This window comes from Hyperolius riggenbachi, chromosome 5 (genome assembly GCF_040937935.1).
Source record: "Hyperolius riggenbachi isolate aHypRig1 chromosome 5, aHypRig1.pri, whole genome shotgun sequence".
In the NCBI taxonomy this organism is placed as follows: Eukaryota; Metazoa; Chordata; class Amphibia; order Anura; family Hyperoliidae; genus Hyperolius; species Hyperolius riggenbachi.
In genome coordinates this window covers 71,815,921-71,838,814 of record NC_090650.1, presented here as the reverse complement: position 1 = coordinate 71,838,814, position 22,894 = coordinate 71,815,921, and the positions used below count along the sequence as shown (strand labels likewise).

General features: G+C 44.2%; 1 protein-coding gene across 1 annotated transcript in view; it reads right to left on the bottom strand.

Annotated features, from left to right (window-relative positions):
* Positions 1-22,894, bottom strand: part of LMBR1 (limb development membrane protein 1) — a 171,244-nt gene that overhangs the window by 144,541 nt on the left and 3,809 nt on the right. Inside the window, exon 2 of the mRNA XM_068235872.1 lies at positions 3,649-3,721. Coding sequence (XP_068091973.1) covers positions 3,649-3,721 — 73 coding nt within the window. The remainder of the gene's footprint in view (positions 1-3,648; positions 3,722-22,894) is intronic.

Here is a 22,894-nt window from a genome sequence, read left to right as displayed (position 1 = left end):
TAAGATCCATTGATAATATTGATTGTCGCCATTGATGTGCAATGTGAATTCTAGCAGCTTTAGCTATGTGTTGGGAAAGCCTATGTTGGGGATATTTCCATTCCATCCATGAGGCTTGTCCTCTAGGAGTAAAAGTAAGGGATCTGGTGTAAGCGACTTTTCAAGGGCCGTGCTTAAGGCAGAAGTAACCTGACCCCAAAATCTTTTTACAACCGGGCAAAACCACCAAATGTGATCGATGGATCCGGGAGAGCCGCAACCTCTGAAGCATAGGTGTGAATTATCTGATGATATGGCGTGCATTTTAGTAGGGGTAACATATGTTCTGTGTAGTATTTTTTAGTTGGTTTCTATATGGGAATAGAAGCTGCTGCCTTTAGTAAGTGTTAAGACAACATTTGGACCAGCACTTAAGGGGTAGGGTAAGGCCCAGGTCTCTTTCCCATTGTATCATTGACCTGGTTTTTGTAAATTCTAGCGGTTGTGATAGTAATGAATATATGTTAGAGATGATGCCTCCTTCAAGGGGGTGCAGATCACACCAATCTTCATATGTAATCCTGGTAGGAAGTGTGGCATTTTTAGTAGAAAACGTTCTTATAAAAATTGTAGATTTGTGCCGCATGGAAGTATTCAGACGGTGGGTAGGAAGTGGCCTCCCTGAATTGATCCCAATAGGGTAATTTATCGTTTACCAAAAAGTTTTTAAGAGTAAGAAATCCTCTCTCTTTCCACCATCTAAATGAGTTTTGTTCCAGGCCTGGAGGAAAGTTGAGGTTACCAAACAGGGGAGTTTGAGGAGGAATCATTGATTGTAATCCTTTTTGTATTTTAACCACCCTGGCGTTCTGATTAAATCGCCAGGGTGGCTGCGGGAGGGTTTTTTTTTAAATAAAAAAAAAACTATTTCATGCAGCCAACTGAAAGTTGGCTGCATGAAAGCCCACTAGAGGGCGCTCCGGAGGCGATCTTCCGATCGCCTCCGGCGCCCAGAATAAACAAGGAAGGCCGCAATGAGCGGCCTTCCTTGTTTTGCTTATATCGTCGCCATAGCGACGAGCGGAGTGACGTCATCGACGTCAGCCGACGTCCTGACGTCAGCCGCCTCCGATCCAGCCCTTAGCGCTGGCCGGAACTTTTTGTTCCGGCTACGCTGGGCTCAGGCGGCTGGGGGGACCCTCTTTCGCCGCTGCTCGCGGCGAATCGCCGCAGAGCGGCGGCGATCAGGCAGCACACGCGGCTGGCAAAGTGCCGGCTGCGTGTGCTGCTTTTTATTTCATTAAAATCGGCCCAGCAGGGCCTGAGCGGCAGCCGCTGGCGGTGTTGGACGAGCTGAGCTCGTCCAGACCGCTCAGCTGGTTAAGCCTATTCCAAACTGTTAAAGAGTGTGCTGTCAGCGGAGACTGTTTTTGGTATCTGGATGGGGATATTTGGGTTGACCATTGTAAGGCGGAAAAAGTGGCAGGGAATAACATTCTCACAAGTTTGCCTCAGGCAGTAAAAAAAAAGTATAGAACCGGCTCTGCTGGGGGATCATCACACTGCACAAGTGTGAAACCAGCCTAAACCTTAATAAACAATGTATGGCCACTCAGCTGACTGCAGTCGTAGTTCCCAAGGTGGTGACCCCCTCCCACCACCATTTTCTATGGTGGGGAGGACTGTCCTCCTCACATAAGAACATACTGATTGCCATTCCTAGACCATCACCTGAAATGATGAGGTGGCTGCTATCCAGCACCTGTAGGCAGTTTAGAAGGTAGGATATTGTTTTAAACAACTTAACACACTTTTGAAACAACTTAACACTTTTACCACTTCCTTTACAACAGAAAGGCATCTCATATTCTCCCAGTAAGGTGATAACTGCATCATGGCAGCTTCAGACAAGCCCAGCTATGACAGGAGAAGATGAAATGGCCAAAGACATTAAAAACAGATCACAGGCATGTATTTTTTGTACCCCTGCCTTTCCAGTGATGCCATGCCCAGGTAGTTTAGCAATGTGGCATTCTCCTCCCAGAGTATTCTGAGAAACCAGGCATTATTTTCAGTCTTTGGATTTCTGAAAAACAAACACTGCACAGAGCTGCCTCTATGAGATGCATCAATATGAAAAGGTTGTATGCAAATGTTTGCAGCCTGAAAATGAACCAATCAAATCCTGCTGAGGAAAAATGTATAAGGTCCATTTTCAAGCTGCACAAATTTGCATAAGCCTGCATCAACTCAAAGTTATTTGCAACTCACTGACCATCCTAAAGGCTCATACACACATCAGACCATAGTCTTTGGAAAATGAAAGATCACAGACCAATTTTACCCTCTTCCATGTAGTATAAGAGCCATACCTACACAGTCTATTCTATGGAGCTGAACTCCCCATCAGACAGAAATCTTTGCAAGATGCTGCACACAAAGATGCTGTACACACTCAAAAGATCTGTATCTGCAAAAGATCTGTTCCTGCCAAAGATCCGTTCCTGCAAATTGCATTCATAGTCTATGATATCTGCAGATCATCATACACACCTTGTTTAACAGACCTTCATCTGCAGATCAGATCCACCAGGATGGATTTTCAGATCTGCAGATGATTGTCTGATCTGCAGATGAATGTCAGTTAAACAAGGTGTGTATGATGATCTGCAGATATCATAGACTATGAATGCAATTTGCAGAGCGGATCTTTGGCAGGAACAGATCTTTTGCAGATACAGATCTTTTGAGTGTGTACAGCATCTGTGTGTGCAGCATCTTGCAAAGATTTCTATCTGATGGGGAGTTCAGCTCCATAGAATAGACTGTGTAGGTATGGCTCTCATACTACATGAAGGGTGGTAAGATTGGTCTGTGATCTTTCATTTTCCAAAGACTATGGTCTGATGTGTGTATGAGCCTTTAGTCGCCACCTGAGATGAATATCAGAATGTAAATCAGGAAAGATTTTTTTACACTTTAGCGTTAACAATTCACACAAGAGAAGAGACAAAACAGTGTAATAGGCAGCTGATGGAGAAAGGCTCAGGGAAAACTCTGCGCTTCTGTGACTGTGAAGATGTTCAACATGACAAAGTCCTAATTAGGTCAAGATATCTGGAAGACAAGTGCTGGGAATCCTCTCCAGAAACATGCGTTATGTGTACATTCTACAGAAGAATGATAAGAGACAGTGTTTTCCCGCGTGCATCTGGGTCTATGCAGACTGCAAGATGTCAGTCATAATAACTCTTGCACAAGAGACAAGGAAAGCACAGAGAAGACCACCCTGTGTGTGTGTTTAGAAAAAACAGCCTCTCTAATTCTCCCTTATCTGCAAGCAACCAAAAGAGTAATTTGAGCTGTCAGTACTGTCTAAACTGTGCCAACGTGTGTGCGCCGAATTCTGTACTGACATGTAAACACGGAAGATTAACTCTTTCTGCGCTCCCATGAAACCAGGAAGTAGACACTGCAGATTTATTATAGGAGTTTGGTAGGCTGTAACAAATATCTGTTTAAAAGCTGTCCAGACTTAAAGCGGTCTTAAACCCAGAACTTCCTTTCTTCTCTAAAAGATAAGCAACAGCATAATAACCTTTTTAAAGTAAAACCTTTATTTTATTCACATAACTATAATACATGAAAATCAATAACAAAAACGCTTACCCCCTTTTCTCTTGTATCTTTTGATGATGAAGTAGGACACAATGTACAAGATGGCAAACATAAGAAAACAGATCTGAAGAAAAAGAAAAACATATCAAACAGACATAATAACATGAGTCAGACTATTAGAAGCATATACAATAGACAGTTTTCACAGCTTTACACTGCACATCTTCTCAACCACCACTCTCAAAGTCAATTCATGCCCAAATACGGGTTTGCAGCGAATCAGGTTAAATGAGTGGTGCGTGGCCAAAGACATTTGGGCGCCGCCATATGAACTGCTTCTTACACCCCCTCCCCCTGTAAAGCGCCGGAGTGGGAATAGTGATTAAACTGGATCCGAGATAAACTTTTACTCATTGCATAATTGTGTTCCTTTCCTATGGTTTATAGGGCATTCCTCAAGCCATATACTTTGTTTTTGTTTTAATACTCTAATTCCCTATAAACTAAACAAACCACACCCATGGGTTTTCAGAGAGCCTTGGCAGTAGCAAGGGCTCATGGGAGCTCAGTCTGGGCAGGAGGAGGAGGTGTTACTCGCCATTGATTTCAGAGGCAGAGGGGAGGAGGGGGAATTAGGTTTTTTTCACAGGCGGAGTGCTGATGATGCAGATAAGCCTGCCTCTGTATAATGTTTACAAACAACATAGCTGCTGTCATTGTATCACAGGAAGAAATAATCATTCTATTGAAGCTGTTTGCAGCTAGATTTGCTGTGTAAACTATCTAAACTTTAGAGAAGATATATAGACAAGTTACTTGTTATAGTTAGTTTTTCATCTCGGAACTGCTTTAATGCTGCCGGGAAATTTGCCACAGCAGGGCAAGCCATTTTTCGGCCTCACACTTTGCCCAAATTCTCCAGGAGCCCTTTTCGCATGCTAACCTTTGCAGACCACCAAAATGCTGTTCTTCTATAGAGATCATCAATGAGATTATCATTTTTTTTTATCGATACAAATTTTGCTGCAAATTGTACAAGCTTGTATTTGGCTTGTTCATATAGCTGGGAGGCTATGCTACATGATAATTTAATAAAGACTTCATGGGGGTGAAACATGTTGGGCTAGGTCAGTGATCTGAAAACTTGGCTCTCCTGCTGTTAAAGGAGTTCGAAAATAAAAATGGACACTTACCTGGGGCTTCTACCAGCTCCCTGCAGCTGTAATGTCCTCTACCATCTTCTGTTCCCCGCCACCAGTCTGATATTCGTCTAACAAGATGTATTGTGCTTGCTCCCACGCGCTTCATCGGGAGCTTACTGCGCAGTTTTCTTGTACTGCCCCTGAACAATAAGCTTACGATGACACGTACGAGAGTGAGCATGTGCGCGGCCATGGCTGCGCAGTTGGATCAGATGCCAAAATAGACCAGGACCGGAAGATCGTTGGAGGACAGCGTGGGACATTGCAGCTGCAGGGAGCCGGTAGAAGCCCCAGGTAAGTGTCCGTTTTTATTTTCAACCCCCCATAGAACCCTTTAAGGAATTTAGGCCCGGTGCACACCAAAACCCGCTAGCAGATTTTGAAACGCTTTTTGTTATTTTTCTGTAGCGTTTCAGCTAGCATTTTTGGTGTAGTAGATTTCAGATATTGTTACAGTAAAGCTGTTATTGAACAGCTTCTGTAACAAAAACGCCTGCAAATCCGCTCTGAACTGCCGTTTTTCAGAGCGGTTTGCATTTTTCCTATACTTAACATTGAGGCAGAACCGCATCCACAATCCAAAAAATGCCTCACCCCGGGAGTATGCGTTTCTGCAAAACTCTTCCCACTCTGGTGTGACCCACCCCATTGAGATACATTGACCAGGCGTATCCGCAGCCGCAAGCGGCTGCAGAAACGCTGATAAAGCCGCTCTGTGTGCACCAGCCCTAAAAGTCCCACAATGCATTTGCCTTTATAAATAATGGCTGTGGCTGTCAGACTCCTGCCATGAATTGTGGAACTTGTAGTTCCTTAACAGCTGGAGAGCCAAGTTTGCAGATCACTGGGCTAGGTGGAGGGTGGCGATTATGTGCAATTAATATGCATTCTGATTAGAGGGGCTAGGAGGGGACAAGTACCCTCACAATATAGAGGAGATACAGGCAACCAATGGGGTGTTCAGTATTTTGATCCTCCACCTTTTTCCTGTGTCAAAACCTGTGCAGGCAGTGCAGTTAGCATCTGTTTTTATTTACGTATTAACCTGCTGAGCGGTCTGGACGAGCTCAGCTCGTCCAACACCGCCAGAGGCTGCCGCTCAGGCCCTGCTGGGCCGATTTTCGTAAAATAAAAAGCAGCACACGCAGCCGGCACTTTGCCAGCCGCGTGTGCTGCCTGATCGCCGCCGCTCTGCGGCGATCCGCCGCGAGCAGCGGCGAAAGAGGGTCCCCCCAGCCGCCTGAGCCCAGCGTAGCCGGAACAAAAAGTTCCGGCCAGCGCTAAGGGCTGGATCGGAGGCGGCTGACGTCAGGACGTCGGCTGACGTCGATGACGTCACTCCGCTCGTCGCTATGGCGACGATCTAAGCAAAACAAGGAAGGCCGCTCATTGCGGCCTTCCTTGTTTATTCTGGGCGCCGGAGGCGATCGGAAGAACGCCTCCGGAGCGCCCTCTAGTGGGCTTTCATGCAGCCAACTTTCAGTTGGCTGCATGAAATAGTTTTTTTTTTATTTAAAAAAAACCCTCCCGCAGCCACCCTGGCGATTTAATCAGAACGCCAGGGTGGTTAAAAGTTACATTTTATTACTGATTCATCTTTCAAAACAAGCATAATCTAAGAATGCAGCTTACAAAGCTTCCTTTGATCTCAGCAGAATGTCTATAGTCTATAACTATGTATAGATCTAAGACATACCTATGTGCTTTCAGTGCTATGGAAAAAAAATTCCTTTAACCACCCTGGCGTTCTATTAAGATCGCCAGGGCGGCTGCGGGAGGGGTTTTTTTTAATAAAAAAAAAAAAAACTATTTCATGCAGCCAACTGAAAGTTGGCTGCATGAAAGCCCACTAGAGGGCGCTTCAGAGGCGTTCTTCTGATCGCCTCCGGCGGCCAGAAGTAACACGGTAGGCCGCAATGAGCGGCCTTCCGTGTTTCGCTTACCTCGTCGCCATGGCGACGAGCGGAGTGACGTCATGGACGTCAGCTGATGTCCTGACGTCAGCCGCCTCCGATCCAGCCCTTAGCGCTGGCCGGAACTATTTGTTCCGGCTGCGCAGGGTTCAGGCGGCTAGGGGGACCCTCTTTCGCCACTGCTCGCGGCGGATCGCCGCAGAGCGGCGGCGATCAGGCAGCACACGCGGCTGGCAGAGTGCCGGCTGCGTGTGCTGCTTTTTATTTGATCAAAATCGGCCTAGCAGGGCCTGAGCGGCACCCTCTGGCTGTAATGGACGAGCTGAGCTCGTCCATACCGCTAAGGTGGTTAACATGTTCGGCCTCTTCCTATGGAAAGTTGAAGCTAGTGAATTCAGCTCTTGCCAGCTGCCACCATACACCGACCAGGTGTCTGCTAGAGCTCAGCAAAAGGAGGCTCCCCCTCTATGGAGTCATGCAGGAGCAACCATGTTCAGATGCAACATTCCGGGGTTTTTTTTGTTCATTATTTTCTGTAATGTACTGATAAACATTAGACTTTCATATTTTTAGATTCATAACACACAACTGAAGTAGTTCCAGCCTTTTATTGTTTTAATATTGATGATTTTGGCATACAGCTCACGAAAACCCAAAAGTCCAATCTCAAAAAATTAGCATATTTCATCCGACCAATAAAAGAAAAGTGTTTTTAAAACAAAAAAAGTCAACCTTCAAATAATTACGTTCAGTTATGCACTCAATACTTGGTCGGGAATCCTTTTGCAGAAATGACTGCTTCAATGTGGCGTGGCATGGAGGCAATCAGCCTGTGGCACTGCTCAGGTGTTATGGAGGCCCAGGATGCTTCGATAGCGGCCTTAAGCTCATCCAGAGTGTTGGGTCTTGCGTCTCTCAACTTTCTCTTCACAATACTCCACAGATGCTCTATGGGGGTCAGGAGAGTTGGCAGGCCAATTGAGCACAGTAATACCATGGTCAGTAAACCATTTACCAGTGGTTTTGGCACTGTAAGCAGGTGCCAGGTCCTGCTGAAAAATGACATCTTCATCTCCATAAAGCTTTTCAGCAGATGGAAGCATGAAGTGCTCCAAAAGTCTCCTGATAGCTAGCCTGCCCTTGATAAAACACAGTGGACCAACACCAGCAGCTGACATGGCACCCCAGACCATCACTGACTGTGGGTACTTGACACTGGACTTCAGGCATTTTGGCATTTCCCTCTCCCCAGTCTTCCTCCAGACTCTGGCACCTTGATTTCTGAATGACATGTAAAAGTTGCTTTCATCCGAAAAAAGTACTTTGGACCACGGAGCAACAGTCCAGTGCTGCTTCTTTATAGCCCAGGTCAGGCGGTTCTGCCGCTGTTTCTGGTGCAAAAGTGGCTTGACCTGGGGAATGCGGCACCTGTAGCCCATTTCCTGCACACGCCTGTACACGTGGCTCTGGATGTTTCTACTCCAGACTCAGTCCACTGCTTCTGCAGGTCCCCCAAGGTCTGGAATCTGTCCTTCTCCACAATCTTCCTCAGGGTCCGGTCACCTCTTCTCGTTGTGCAGCGTTTTCTGCCACACTTTTTCCTTCCCACAGACTTCCCACTGAGGTGCCTTGATACAGCACTCTGGGAACAGCCTATTCGTTCAGAAACTTCTTTCGGTGTCTTACCCTCTTGCTTGAGGGTGTCAATGATGGCCTTCTGGACAGCAGTCAGGTCGGCAGTCTTACCCATGATTGCGGTTTTGAGTAATGAACCAGGAGGGGAGTTTTTAAAAGCCTCAGGAATCATTTGCAGGTGTGTAGAGTTAATTAGTTGATTCAGATGGTTAGGTTATAGCTCGTTTAGAGAACCTTTTCAGGATATGCTAATTTTTTGAGCTATGAATTTTGGGTTTTCATGAGCTGTATGCCAAAATCATCAATGTTAAAACAATAAAAGGCTTGAAACTACTTCAGTTGTGTGTAATGAATCTAAAATATATGAAAGTCTAATGTTTATCAGTACATTACAGAAAATAATGAACTTTATCACAATATGCTAATTTTTTGAGAAAGATAGATAGATATAATCTGACATCTGCTTGCGGCTACTCTGCTAAGCCTTCCCACTCTGCCTAAACTATACATTAAAGGACAACTGAAGTGAGAAGCATATGGAGAATGCCATATTTATTTCCTTTTAAACAATACCAGTTGCCTGGAAGCCCTGCTGATCTATTTGGCTGCAGTAGTGTCTGAATAACAAAAAAAACAAGCATGCAGCTAATCTTGTCATCTGAAAATGTCAGAAACGCTGCACATCTGCTGCATGCTTGTCCAGTGTCCATCACTCAAAATATTAGCGGCAAAGGACCAGCAGGACAGCCAGGCAACTGGTATAGCTTAAAAAGGAAATACAATATGGCAGCCCCTATATCAGTCTTGCTTCAACTGTCCTTTAAAGAATACCGAAGTGACGTGTGACATGAGACATGGGTATGTACAGTGCCTAGCACAATAATAACTATGCTGTGTTCCCTTTTTTTTTCCTTTCTCTGCCTGAAAGAGGTAAATATCAGGTATGTAAGTGGATGATTCAGTCCCGACTCAGACAGGAAGTGACTACAGTGCGACTCTCACTGATAAGAAATTAACTGATAAGAAATTCCAACTATAAAACACTTTCCTAGCAGAAAATGGCTTCTGAGAGCAGGAAAGATATAAAAAGAGTCAACAGTTCATAGATCTTAGCTCTGGCATACTTAAATGAATGTGTCATTGAGCAAAAACAAAAAGTTAAAAAACTTAAAAAGTAGATTTAAACAAAATAAAACCATGGAATATACCGGTATTAAAAAAGTCATTTTTAGGAGAAGAAAGATAGATACAATTGTTTATTTCGTTTGTTTTGGCTTTCGCTTCGGGTGTCCTTTAAAAGACAACTGTAATGAGAAAGATATGGAGGCTGCCATATCTATTTCCTTTTAAACAATTCCGTGCCACCGTGGGGGCAGCACGGTGGCGTAGTGGTTAGCCCTCTCGCCTTGCAGCGCTGGGTCCCTGGTTCGAATCCCAGCCAGGGCACTATCTGCAAAGAGTTTGTATGTTCTCTCCGTGTCTGTGTGGGTTTCCTCCGGGCACTCTGGTTTCCTCCCACATTCCAAAAACATACAGATAAGTTAATTGGCTCCCCCTAAAAAAAAATTGGCCCTAGACTACATTACTTACACTACATAATATAGACATATGGCAATGGTAGGGATTAGATTGTGAGCTCCTTTGAGGGACAGTTAGTGACAAGACATATACATATACATATATACACATACACATACATACATATACACATACATACATATACACATACATACATACATACATACATACATATATATACACACACTGTACAGCGCTGCGTAATATGTCAGCGCTATATAAATACTAAATAATAATAATAATAATAATTCCAGTTACCTGGCTATCCTGCTGATCCTCTGCCTCCAATACTTTTAACCATATACAATGAACAAGCATGCAGTAGATCAGGCGTTTGATAGTCATATCTGGCAAGATTAGCTTCATGCTTGTTTCTGTTGTGATTCAGACACTACTGCAAATAGATCAGCAGGGCTGCCAGGCAACTGGTATTGTTTAAAAAGAACTAAATATATGTTTTGTTGGCCACATCCCTTATTACTTATTCAAAGTGGACATCGAAAACACATGCGGGATCACGATACGGGGTACACGCACAGCCGTGAATACTGTATAAAAAAAAAAAAAGTAATTTTATTCATTATGTTATTCATTACACTTCCTCTGTAAAGTGTACCCGAGATGAAAACTAAAAAAATATATATATATACCTGGGGCTTACTCCAGCCCCCTTCAGCCTCTATACATACTGCTAACCTCACTGCCACCGCACCCAACGCTAACTTCACTGCCGCTGCACCTCACACTAGCTTCTATGCTGCTGCACCTAACGCTAACCTCACTGCCGATGCACCTAACGCTAACCTCACTGCCGATGCACCTAACGCTAACATCACTGCTGCTGCACCTAACGCTAATCTCACTGTCGCTGCACCTAACACTAACCTCTATGCCGCCGCACCTAATGTTAACCTCACAGCTGCTGCACCTCACACTAACCACACAGCCGCCGCACCTCACGCTAACCACACTGCCGCCGCACCTAACGCTAGCCTCACTGCCGCCGCACCTAACGCTAACCTCACTGCCGCCGCACCTAACGCTAACCTCACTGCCGCCGCACCTAACGCTAACCTCACTGCCGCCGCACCTAACGCTAACCTCACTGCCGCCGCACCTAACGCTAACCTCACTGCCGCCGCACCTAACGCTAACCTCACTGCCGCCGCACCTAACGCTAACCTCACTGCCGCCGCACCTAACGCTAACCTCTCTGCCGCCGCACCTCACCCTAACCTCTCTGCCGCTGCACCTCACCCTAACCTCTCTGCCGCTGCACATAACACTAACCTCTCTGCCGCTGCACATAACACTAACCTCTCTGCCATCGCACCTATCCATAACCATTACCACGGAGGGGACCCAGAGAACACAGAGGGACCTTAAATGCTATGGAGGAAGACTCAGGTAAGTTCAGGTTTGCGCAGAAGATATATATAAACATTTGGGCTTGGACTGTCGTAAAAGGGCCTCTAGGTTTTGGCCAAAAGGTCCCAGTGCTCCCGAGTGGAGCTATATACATTACCTCTCTGCGCCGACACAGGTCCTCCTCAGTGTGGCCAGGGCATGCAGCCAATCAGCTTGAGGCAGAAGCATGCGGTTATGTAGAGCTGTCCTTGCATCGGGGAGGCGGCGAAAATGACGCTTCCGTCGCATTGTGCTGTATCCCATCAATATTAAAATCCCCATAGACTTTCATAGACCAGCTGTGGGGTGCAGTAAATATACCGCAGTGCCCCAGTGTGAAAGCACTAAGCTAGCTGCGTCAGCATACCGATCGCCGCCGCCCCGCGTTCGATCACCGTCGCGCCGTGCCGCCCTTAGTGGGGTTTGGGATAGCAACAGAGGCTGGGCTGTATAGGCAGATCCAGCCTCTGTATGCAGATAACATTCTTTAAACACACCTCGGGTTCTCTTTATAGAGTGGTACTAGCAGAAAACCCAAACACAGCTCCTCTGCTAGCTGAAACAACATACATTCAGCTGTTACCTCATGGAACAGCACATCTCCATTGCCAGTGATTCTACACTACCAAGTGGGCGACTGCCGGCAAATGACCCTGCTGGTGAGCAGAGAATTGTGTGCGTGACATTGGCCTCTGAAACCCGTTGCGCATGTGCACGTCCCAAGTGGGTTTGCGCTCAAAAAGCTGCATCTGATTCCTGCCCATGTCTGGCAGTGCAACACTCAGCTGAGGTGTGTTCAGTGCAGCTATCCCAGGCTTCTGCATGCAGTGACAAGGATCTCCAAGGAGCCAGCCAGAACCCTGTAACTGTGTGTGACAGCCACAGGTCCACACCTTCATGTACAACCGCAGCCAACACAGATGGCTTTCCTTTTCAGGGGAGTTAAAGGGGAACCATATTTAAAATATCAATAAAATTGCTTATTTTCTTTTCATATTCATTTATAAAATTATCTGGTCAGTGTTTGCCCATTGTAAAATCTTTCCTCTCACTGATTTATTTCTGAAATGTATCACTGGCAGTAACATCTTTAGTACTGGCATGTCAACTCTGCGGAATATTCATTTACTGAACGTTCTAAAGCCAGCAGAAAAGATCTCTGGTCTTACAGAATGCTCTGGGGGGAGAATTCCACATAATATTATAATAATAGTAAATCTCAGTGGGAAGGCGGGACTAAAATACCAATATATAGCAATACATAGCTATAGAAAGTGTTTCTGATGCTGAAACCAGGGTATTTCATGTAGAAGGGGATATCCTGAATAATTTACTACATACTATTATATTTCGTTACAGTTCCTCTTAAATGCAACATTCAAGTAAAATTTATGAAAATGTATTTTGCTTTCAAATCGCCTTCATTTGTATAAAATAGTAACTGGGATTTTATTTTGTACGATTTGTATCAGCTCTATAATATCAGTGTCTGTATGTTTTGGATACAGGAGGCAGTGTAATGGAGGATACTCATAGAGGGAAATACAACAGTGGACAGTATCAGGGAGCGCACAATCAGGGAGCTGTATGTCATGAGGTTACATATGCAGCTACTCCATGCAGAGTAATTAACCACTTAAAGCAAAACTGAAAATTGTGCGAAAACAAAGAGTGATGGTGGCCATACATGGTACAATAAAAACGGTCGATTATCCCGCTTATTCGATCTAAATCACATGTGTCAAACTCTGGCCCGCGGGCCACATTTGGCCCGCAGCACCAGAAAACTTGGCCCGCAAGTGCTTTCCTGATCCATGCTCCCGGCTCCGCCCCCTCCCACAGTAAGTTTGCACTGCCCTCCCTCCTTGTATTAGTGATGGAGTCGGCGGCCCGTCCTGCACAGAATTCCGCTCCCCTGATCCTCTTTGCATGCCCGGCGCCATGGCATGCAGCAGTGATGTGAACACAGCAGAGCGGCTCCTCCGGTAACGTCGTGTATACAGGAAGTACTTCCCGTATACGCGCCTACTAGGTCGGAGCCGCTCTGCTGTGTTCACATCACTGCTGCATGCCATGGCGCCGGGCATGCAAAGAGGATCAGGGGAGCGGACTTCTGTGCAGGACGGGCCACTGGAAAAAGTGGCGACAGGCTGGCTACCTATCTATTCAATACAGGGGACAGCTACCTGGCTAATCTATACTGGAGGCACCTACGTAGCTAACCTATACTGGGGAAACCTACCTGGCTAACCTATACTGGGGAAACCTACCTAGCTAACCTATACTGGGGAAACCTACCTAGCTAACCTATACTGGGGAAACCTACCTGGCTAACCTATACTGGGGAAACCTACCTAGCTAACCTATACTGGGGAAACCTACCTAGCTAACCTATACTGGGGAAACCTACCTAGCTAACCTATACTGGGGAAACCTACCTAGCTAACCTATACTGGGGAAACCTACCTAGCTAACCTATACTGGGGAAACCTACCTAGCTAACCTATACTGGGGAAACCTACCTAGCTAACCTATACTGGGGAAACCTACCTAGCTAACCTATACTGGGGAAACCTACCTAGCTAACCTATACTGGGGAAACCTACCTAGCTAATCTATACTGGGGAAACCTACCTAGCTAATCTATACTGGGGAAACCTACCTAGCTAATCTATACTGGGGAAACCTACCTAGCTAATCTATACTGGGGAAACCTACCTAGCTAATCTATACTGGGGAAACCTACCTAGCTAATCTATACTGGGGAAACCTACCTAGCTAATCTATACTGGGGAAACCTACCTAGCTAATCTATACTGGGGAAACCTACCTAGCTAATCTATACTGGGGAAACCTACCTAGCTAATCTATACTGGGGAAACCTACCTAGCTAATCTATACTGGAGGTACCTACCTACCTAGCTAATCTGTATTGGGGACACCTACCTAGCTAACCTATACTGGGTGCACCTATGCCTGGCTAACCTATACTGGGTGCACCTATGCCTGACTAACCTATACTGGGTGCACCTATGCCTGACTAACCTATACTGGGTGCACCTATGCCTGACTAACCTATACTGGGTGCACCTATGCCTGACTAACCTATACTGGGTGCACCTATGCCTGACTAACCTATACTGGGTGCACCTATGCCTGACTAACCTATACTGGGTGCACCTATGCCTGACTAACCTATACTGGGTGCACCTATGCCTGACTAACCTATACTGGGTGCACCTATGCCTGACTAACCTATACTGGGTGCACCTATGCCTGACTAACCTATACTGGGTGCACCTATGCCTGACTAACCTATACTGGGTGCACCTATGCCTGACTAACCTATACTGGGTGCACCTATGCCTGACTAACCTATACTGGGTGCACCTATGCCTGACTAACCTATACTGGGTGCACCTATGCCTGACTAACCTATACTGGGTGCACCTATGCCTGACTAACCTATACTGGGTGCACCTATGCCTGACTAACCTATACTGGGTGCACCTATGCCTGACTAACCTATACTGGGTGCACCTATGCCTGACTAACCTATACTGGGTGCACCTATGCCTGACTAACCTATACTGGGTGCACCTATGCCTGACTAACCTATACTGGGTGCACCTATGCCTGACTAACCTATACTGGGTGCACCTATGCCTGACTAACCTATACTGGGTGCACCTATGCCTGACTAACCTATACTGGGTGCACCTATGCCTGACTAACCTATACTGGGTGCACCTATGCCTGACTAACCTATACTGGGTGCACCTACCTTGCTAACCGATACTGGGGGCACCTACCTAACAAACCTATACTGGGGCCCTAACCTACCTAACCTATACTGGGTGCACCTATGTCTGTCTACCTATACTGGGAGTACCTACCTGGCTAAACTATACATGGGGCACTTACTGTATGCCTGAATAACCTATACTGGGGGCACCTATACCTGGCTTCCTATACAGGGTCAGCAGTACCTGGCTACCTACCTATACTGAGGGTGTTCCTTTTTCTTTTTTTGTCACACCATAGCTATAACATGTGGCACACTGTCAGGTCTGTGCGATCATTCCAAAGGGGGGGGGGGAAGGGGGGGGGGGGGGGGGGGAGTGTAAATATGACTGTTGGCCCTCGACCTGGTCTAAGTTTTACATTTCGGCCCTCCGTCTATTTGAGTTTGATAACCCTGGCCTAGAGGAAGCCCCAGGTAAGTATAAATAAGGGCATTAGCATCATCTCAGGTTCTCTTTAAAAGGCCCAGCTAGATATGATAAGCCTGGATTCTGTGCTTTTTCTTTTTGTCACATGCAACTTTGCATTCACAATTAGGTTATATTAATGGTCATAAGCATCACTGGATGAACATTTCATGACAATCAACAGTGATCTACCATCAGCTGGCTCCACCTACAGGACGGACTTATTTCTCCACCCAGTATTATGAAGATAATCTCAGTACTTTAGGTTATTGGGCAACACAGCGGACCAGACCGCCACACTCAGTAGCCTCCTATGATCAAGGTAAATTACCAACCAGAATGGATAAGGTGCTGCTTGCAAAACTAATGAGATGATCAGCCCATAAATTCCCAAGCCGGGCACGCATTCAGATTATCAATTAAAACGTGAAATATCTACATATAAGGGGCGCGAATATCCACTTTAGGAGCCAATTAAAGCATTTATAGATCAAACAGAATTATTTTCTTGCCTTTGTGCAGAGAACAAGTCGAAATTAATTTGACGGAAGCAATTCGGGGATTGGTTTATCTACATAATAATGTGGTTTTACTCACAAGCGTGTCAGCACTTTACTGGTGACAGCTGTCGGCGTATTACCTCATAATAGAGCCCAGAAGATTGGTGGTATGAATTCCCACAGATAAACTCTCTGTCAAGCCATGTAAGCTCCATCAATTTCCCAAACACAGAACAAGCTCTGCGTTCATTAATTCATCTCCAGAAAGAATAAAATAAAGTGCCGCAGAGAAGAAGAAAGTGGAGGGTATAAATTACAACTGAATTTGCAATTAACGTCTAAGCAGATGTAGTCTCCTTAAAAGGGATTTTCCGTTAGAACAGCCACATTCACCACCTCATCAGTGGTTATTCCTAATCATGTATATTACACAGCATAAACACTCATTTAAAGGGAACCTAAACTGGAAGAAAAAATAAGACCGTTTAACTTACCTGGGGCTTCTTCCAGTGCCCTGCAGCCATCCTCTGCCCTCGCTGCTGTGATTCTGGGATGCTCCAGTCATCGGCAGCGCCCCTTTCCCACTTTGATACGCAACAATGCAGAGTTGCTTATATAAAAAGGAACACTCGGCTTCGGACGACGTAGTTATCACAGGAATTGATGACAAAATGGGTAAGGCTAATAAACATTTAAAGGGGAACTGAAGTAAGAGGTATACGGAGGCTGCCATATTTATTTCCTTTTAATCAATATCAGTTGCCTGGCAGCCCTGCTGGTCTATTTCTCTGCAGTAGTATCTGAATAACACCAGAAACAAGCATGCAGCTAGTCTCGTCAGATCGGATTTTAAAGTCGGAAATACCTGATCTGCTGCATGCTTGTTCAGGGGCTATGGCTAATAGTATTAGAGGCAGAGGATCAGCAGGGCTGCCAGGCAACTGGTATTGCTTAAAAAGAAATAAACATAGCAGCCTCCATATACCTCTCTTCAGTTCCCCTTTAAAGAGAAACCGTAACCAAGAATTGAACTTCATCCCAATCAGTAGCTGATACTCCCTTTCCCATTAGACATACACACTCCAATGAGTTCTGGGTCACCATGAGCTTGCTGGTTAGTCTGTACCTCCCGGTTTACAAGCCCTACTCCATAGAGCCAAATTAATCCATGCCATGCACTGATGAGGATCAAACAATCCGAAACAGTCTGTATGCATGTTGGATTATTATGGCTCTGTACAATTTAACAAGCTGACACATTGCATTCCAGCGGTTCTGGAGGTGTGTTTAGCTTCTAAGGGTACAATGGTTAATTTGCATATATAAAGCAGTGGTGCCTGGGAGACATCTCGAGCTCACTCCAACCTGAATTATCGCAAATTCTTTCTGTTTTAGGAAAGCAAATTTTTGTTTTTCTATTCATTTTCTCAAACAGATCATCAGGGGGCTCTGTATGGCTGATATTGTGGTGAAACCCTTCACACAGTGTGATGTCAGCCCCTCACAGCTCTGAGGCCCTGACATCATACCTTGATGAGAGCCTTGTTGCATTGTGGGAAAAAACAGCTGTTTCCAACTGGCAAAAAAACAAGCAGCATCTCCTTCCACTGACATCACCTGCCAGCAGTAAAAAATGTCACCATGTGAATAATGCCAACGTAAATCAAGAAGAGGAACGATTTTACAACAAGCAAACACTGACTAAATCATTTATACATACGGTAATTATTGTAAAAATTAAGCACTTTTTTTTATTACATTATTTTCACTGGAGTTCCTCTTTAAGCAACTTTAAACAATAGATTATCATCGGTGCAAGAAGAGTTGTCGTCAGTTAGCATCTCTGAGACAACTCTTAGGATTTTGTCACCCAACACTATCTTGGGAGTTAAAAGGGAGGCAGTTGAAAAGAAAAAAAAAAAAAACACACACACACACACTTCAAGCAATAAGGACTTTTCTGGTGAAAAAAGGCTGGTGGACGAGAAAGATGAAAGGCGAGCAGCATGTATAGTCCGCAGCAATAGAAGGTCATTAACACTTGCAGCTGAATTCAATGCAGGTGCATCAAAAATTATATCCCAATTCACAACAAGACATACTTTGCAAAGGATGGGTTTAAGCAGCAGGAGACCATCAACAGTGCCTTTGGTATCATAAAAACATAGGAAAAGATGCCCGCTGTGTGCTTTTGCCACCATGCTCAGTAAATCTCGCATTGGTTTGAGGAATATAAAAGTTTAACCTGCTTCCATGGCTAGCTCAGTCTCCTGACCTTAATCCTTTTGAACATTTGTGGGATGAAGTCGAAAAATCACTTCAACTCTTGAAAACGCTACCATCCAGTCAGACCCAATTTACAGCTGCCATTAGGTCAGTATGGGCCATCATTACTCAAGCAACGGTATCAGCATCTTGTTGAGTCCATGTCAAGAAGAATATCGACTGTGATGTTATTAGAGGGCATTTCTAATTTTTTGGCCACTTCGTGTAGATGTAAGTGTGACCATTTCTTGAACAGTTCAGTTACTGTCAGAAACGAGCACTGGCTGAGCCACAATTTGAAAGTTACTGAACCAAAACAAGCAGATCACAGGCGTCAAACGCAAGGCTCGCAGGTAACATTTGCCCCCCCCAGCAAGAGCTAGAAATTCTCCCAAATAATGTCTATTTAAAGCACATATGGCCCATAATCTACATCTCTCATAACGTACTTCAATTCCTGTGAAGTGAAGTCCCGCCACTAAAGTGCAGCATTTCTACTTCCACATTGATCAATCCCAAATGTCCAAAGAGAGGGAAGATGACACTGAAGGAAGATCATTTCATAAAAGAATACATGTGCATGCTATGAGAAGACACGCTGGAAAAGCATTTTGTACTACAAGACAGTGTCGATGGTGCAGTACAATATATGCTGGAATTTAAAACAGCAAACATGAAGCCAAGTATGCTAAATATACCCTTGAACCAAAAAAAAAAAAAAACACACACAAAAAACACACACAGCTACACAGCTACTTATATTGAGGTTGAAGAAAACACCCAAGTTTCGAGCGTTTTTTCAGAGGGAGCTTTTTGAAGCAAAGCATGTGTGAAAAGGTGTGACCTGACCAGGTAAGGCCCTCAAAGCTCCAGTTTGAGACTGTTCAATAAATTATCCAGCCTGTAACTTAGGACTGTGTTTTACTTTCTATTTTGGACCCTCATGTGACCGAGTTTGACACCTCTGGTATAGGCTGATTCTACCAGCTGTATGCTGGTTACAGAGTTGAAACACTAATGCTCAGCAGGGCTTCTGAAATATGCTAGTCTGTAAAAAGGAGAAAAGGCTTATTATATCACAAGTGATATCATACGAGTTGCCAATTTTCACCGGCAGTACAGAATACTGAACCGAGGTGAATTAGGCTTTGGGATATACAAAGTACTCCTTGTTTCTTAGCAATGACTGCAATAGCCATGAGGCATGCAGTATCCACCGGAGGATTACACGAGAGATTAGTAACTCTAAAACAGGCAATGGACTTGTAAGAGCATGATGTACTTAAAGGGAATGTCCTAACAAAATAAAAAAAATGAGTTTCACTTACCTGGGGCTTCTACCAGCCCCATGCAGCCATCCTGTGCCCTTGTAGTCACTCACTGCTGCTCCAGTCCCCCGCTGACAGCTTGCCGACCTCGGAGGTCGGCAGAACGCATTGCGTACATTTTTACACATTCCCGCTAGTGCAGGAACATTAACACATACATTTTTACGCATTACAGGTTCAATGCGTAAAAATGTAAGCATTGAACCAGTAACGCTTAAAAATGTATGTTAATGTTCCTGCACTAGCGGGAATGCGTAAAAATGTATGCAATGCGGCCCGCCGACCTCCAAGGTCGGCAAGCTGCCAGCGGGGGACTGGAGCAGCAGTGAGTGACTACGAGGGCACAGGATGGCTGCATGGGGCTGGTAAGTGAAACTCTTATTTTGCTTGAACCTTCCCTTTAACTGCAAGTTCAAATGTGTTTTATACAACTCTATTGAACGCCGTTACCTACCGATCTATAAAACAAATTATCCATTGTTCATAAAACATATTTCACCCACAGCAGGAACAAATTATGTAACAAGTTGTTTTTATCTCACATCTCTCTCCAGTGTGACACACAGGAAACACCGCTGCTTTATCTCAGACACAGTCACCCAAACTAAAAATCTAGCAGCTACTTCATAGCTATAAAAACATCCAGATTAGAATAATTGCAAACACTTTACCATACTAGGTAAGTGCGAAGACCATGTGACTTTGTAGGCTTGCAAGACTGTACCATAGATTGGATCAACAAAATACCCAAGCACCTTGGGATGACCCAAAACCACTAGGAATTTAAAGCTATAGGCTTGCTATACGCCAGCGGTTCTGGATGTAAGCCTGGCTTCAGGGGCATAAAGAGATAATTTGCATATTCAGTAGCGGTGCATTGTGGGTACATTATTTTCACTGGAGGTCCTCTTTAAGTGAACATATGTGGTTAATTTAAAAAGTGCTTCATTTTTACAATAACTATGTATAAATGATTTAGTCAGTGTTTGCCCATTATAAAATCTTTTAAATCCCCGATTTACATTCTGACATTTATCATATGGTGACATTTTTACTGCTGGCAGGTGATGTAGCTGCTGCTTGCTTTTTTGGCAGTTGGAAACAGCTGTAAACAGCCATTTCCCCCAATGCAACAAGGTTCACAGACAGTAAACTGCCAGGAGTACGTACTCAGAATTTCTTTGTGGGAGGGGTTTCACCACAATATTAGCCATACAGAGCCCCCTGATCTGTTTGAGAAAAGGAATAGATTTCTCATGTAAAAGGGGGTATCAGCTACTGATTGGGATGAAGTTCAATTCTTGGTCATGGTTTCTTTTTTAAAGCTGAATTATATCGCAAATAACTTCTGTTTTAAGAAGGCAAACCAAACTATTGATTGGATCAGATACCATTAATAATTCTCTCGATCATTCCATCGGTCCAAATTTTGGGACGACTCTTTTAGTCTGATCGGATTGCTTATCATTTTCCCCTCTGTTAGTGGACCTAAACTATCGTTTCTGATTGATCACAACAATCGAATGGTCAATCGTTCGGGAAATTAGATTGTTAATTTATTATTAAGACCAGTCAACATGACCACATCTCCACTGATTTATTTATTTATTTCCTCTCTTTCCCCCTTTCATTTGATACTGTTACCTTATTTTAATTTCTCTTAAAATATGTTTGACTAACAGATTCATTAATTATTATACAAAGGCATACCACAAGGACACAAACATTTATCCTAACCCATCACCCCTAACCACTTGAAACATGCACACTTCCATTCACAACCAGAACATTATGGTCCCTAAAAACCCCAATCAGGGTTAAAAAGCTTGAATTCTACCTTGTGGGATATGTTTCCATAGCTTAGATGGGACAGAGTGGCGTACCTGAAAGATTCTAAGGGAACTGCATCTGCCAAGTTTGAAAGGAACCCAAACTGAGAAAGACATGCCCACCCCCCCCCCCCTCCCTCCAAAGTAACACCAGCCACCCAACTCTCCCACGGACTCCACCCAACACTTACAACCTCAGCCCCTCCACAAGCACGCAGACCAGGCCCTTCCGACCGAAGCCAGACTGAACCAGTGCTGAACTACATCTCCACTGATTTCTAAATAATGTTACTTTGTAAGATGCTTCTGGCTTCCATGAAGCATATGGGAGAAGTAAGAGAAGAAAAGTTATTTTGTTTGTTTTTTCCCCAAATCAAAAACCCATCTGACACCTTTAATGGAAATTGCCACTTTAACCACTTCCCTACCCTAGACTTTACAGTTCACCTCTAATTACTTTCGCAATAACTATCAATTAGCACATCTAAATGATCTATATATTATGGGGTTTTTTTAGGACAAATTTGTTTTAGTAATTACCTTATTTTCTAAGCATTTTAAAAAGGAAAAGAAAAAAAAAAGTGAAAAAATACATTAAAGCTATAATGTATGAAAGATGATAAATTGTGTAAACAGTCCTATTGTACATTAAACCCACACATTTTATTTGTCTATCTTTCCTATTTAAACAGTTCATTTGTTTTAATATGCATTAGTAACATTTTGTATATACCCTACTCGTTACATCTGTCTTCCCCTGGAATGTTTATTTTAAACTTGTTTACTAATTAGCCCTGCCACTGAATTCCCTGGGAGGCGGAGAGGTGTTTGCTGACATTCCTTTAAAAATGTGCTGTGTTATCAGTTCAGAAATAAATAGTGTTATCTAGGATTTCATATGGAGGAGAGTGCAGAGACTAATTTTCACATAATCTGGACAGGAAGTGGTTAAAACATAGCAACTTGGGGTCATGAATTAATGTGGGTCTCCTTTTCTCTCATGATCTGCTGTATGCCACTTCCCATCTAAAATCACAATTCAAATGACTGGAGCCTCAAATCGCCTCTGCAGAGTGATTACAGTAGACACTCAAACACTAGTCCCTACAGTTAAGGTTTGACTATGACAATTATAAAACAGCAATCTGCAGTTGAACTGCAATAAGACTGCCTCTTCTTCATATACAGGGCCCTGAGAATTCATCCTTCTGGTTTCCCTCACTTCTTCCCCTTTCAGACTACCAAACAGATGTGAGTTCTTAAAAAAACATTAGTGACACTTCCAGCATAGTCAAGATGTCCCATGCAACCTATACAGGACCTTACAAACACCATAGAGCGCTTTGATGTATTTTAGGTATGTAAAACAAATTCCAGATCCTCCCTCCTTCTGCCTTCAGCTCAGTAAAGAAGAAAAACATAACAAGCT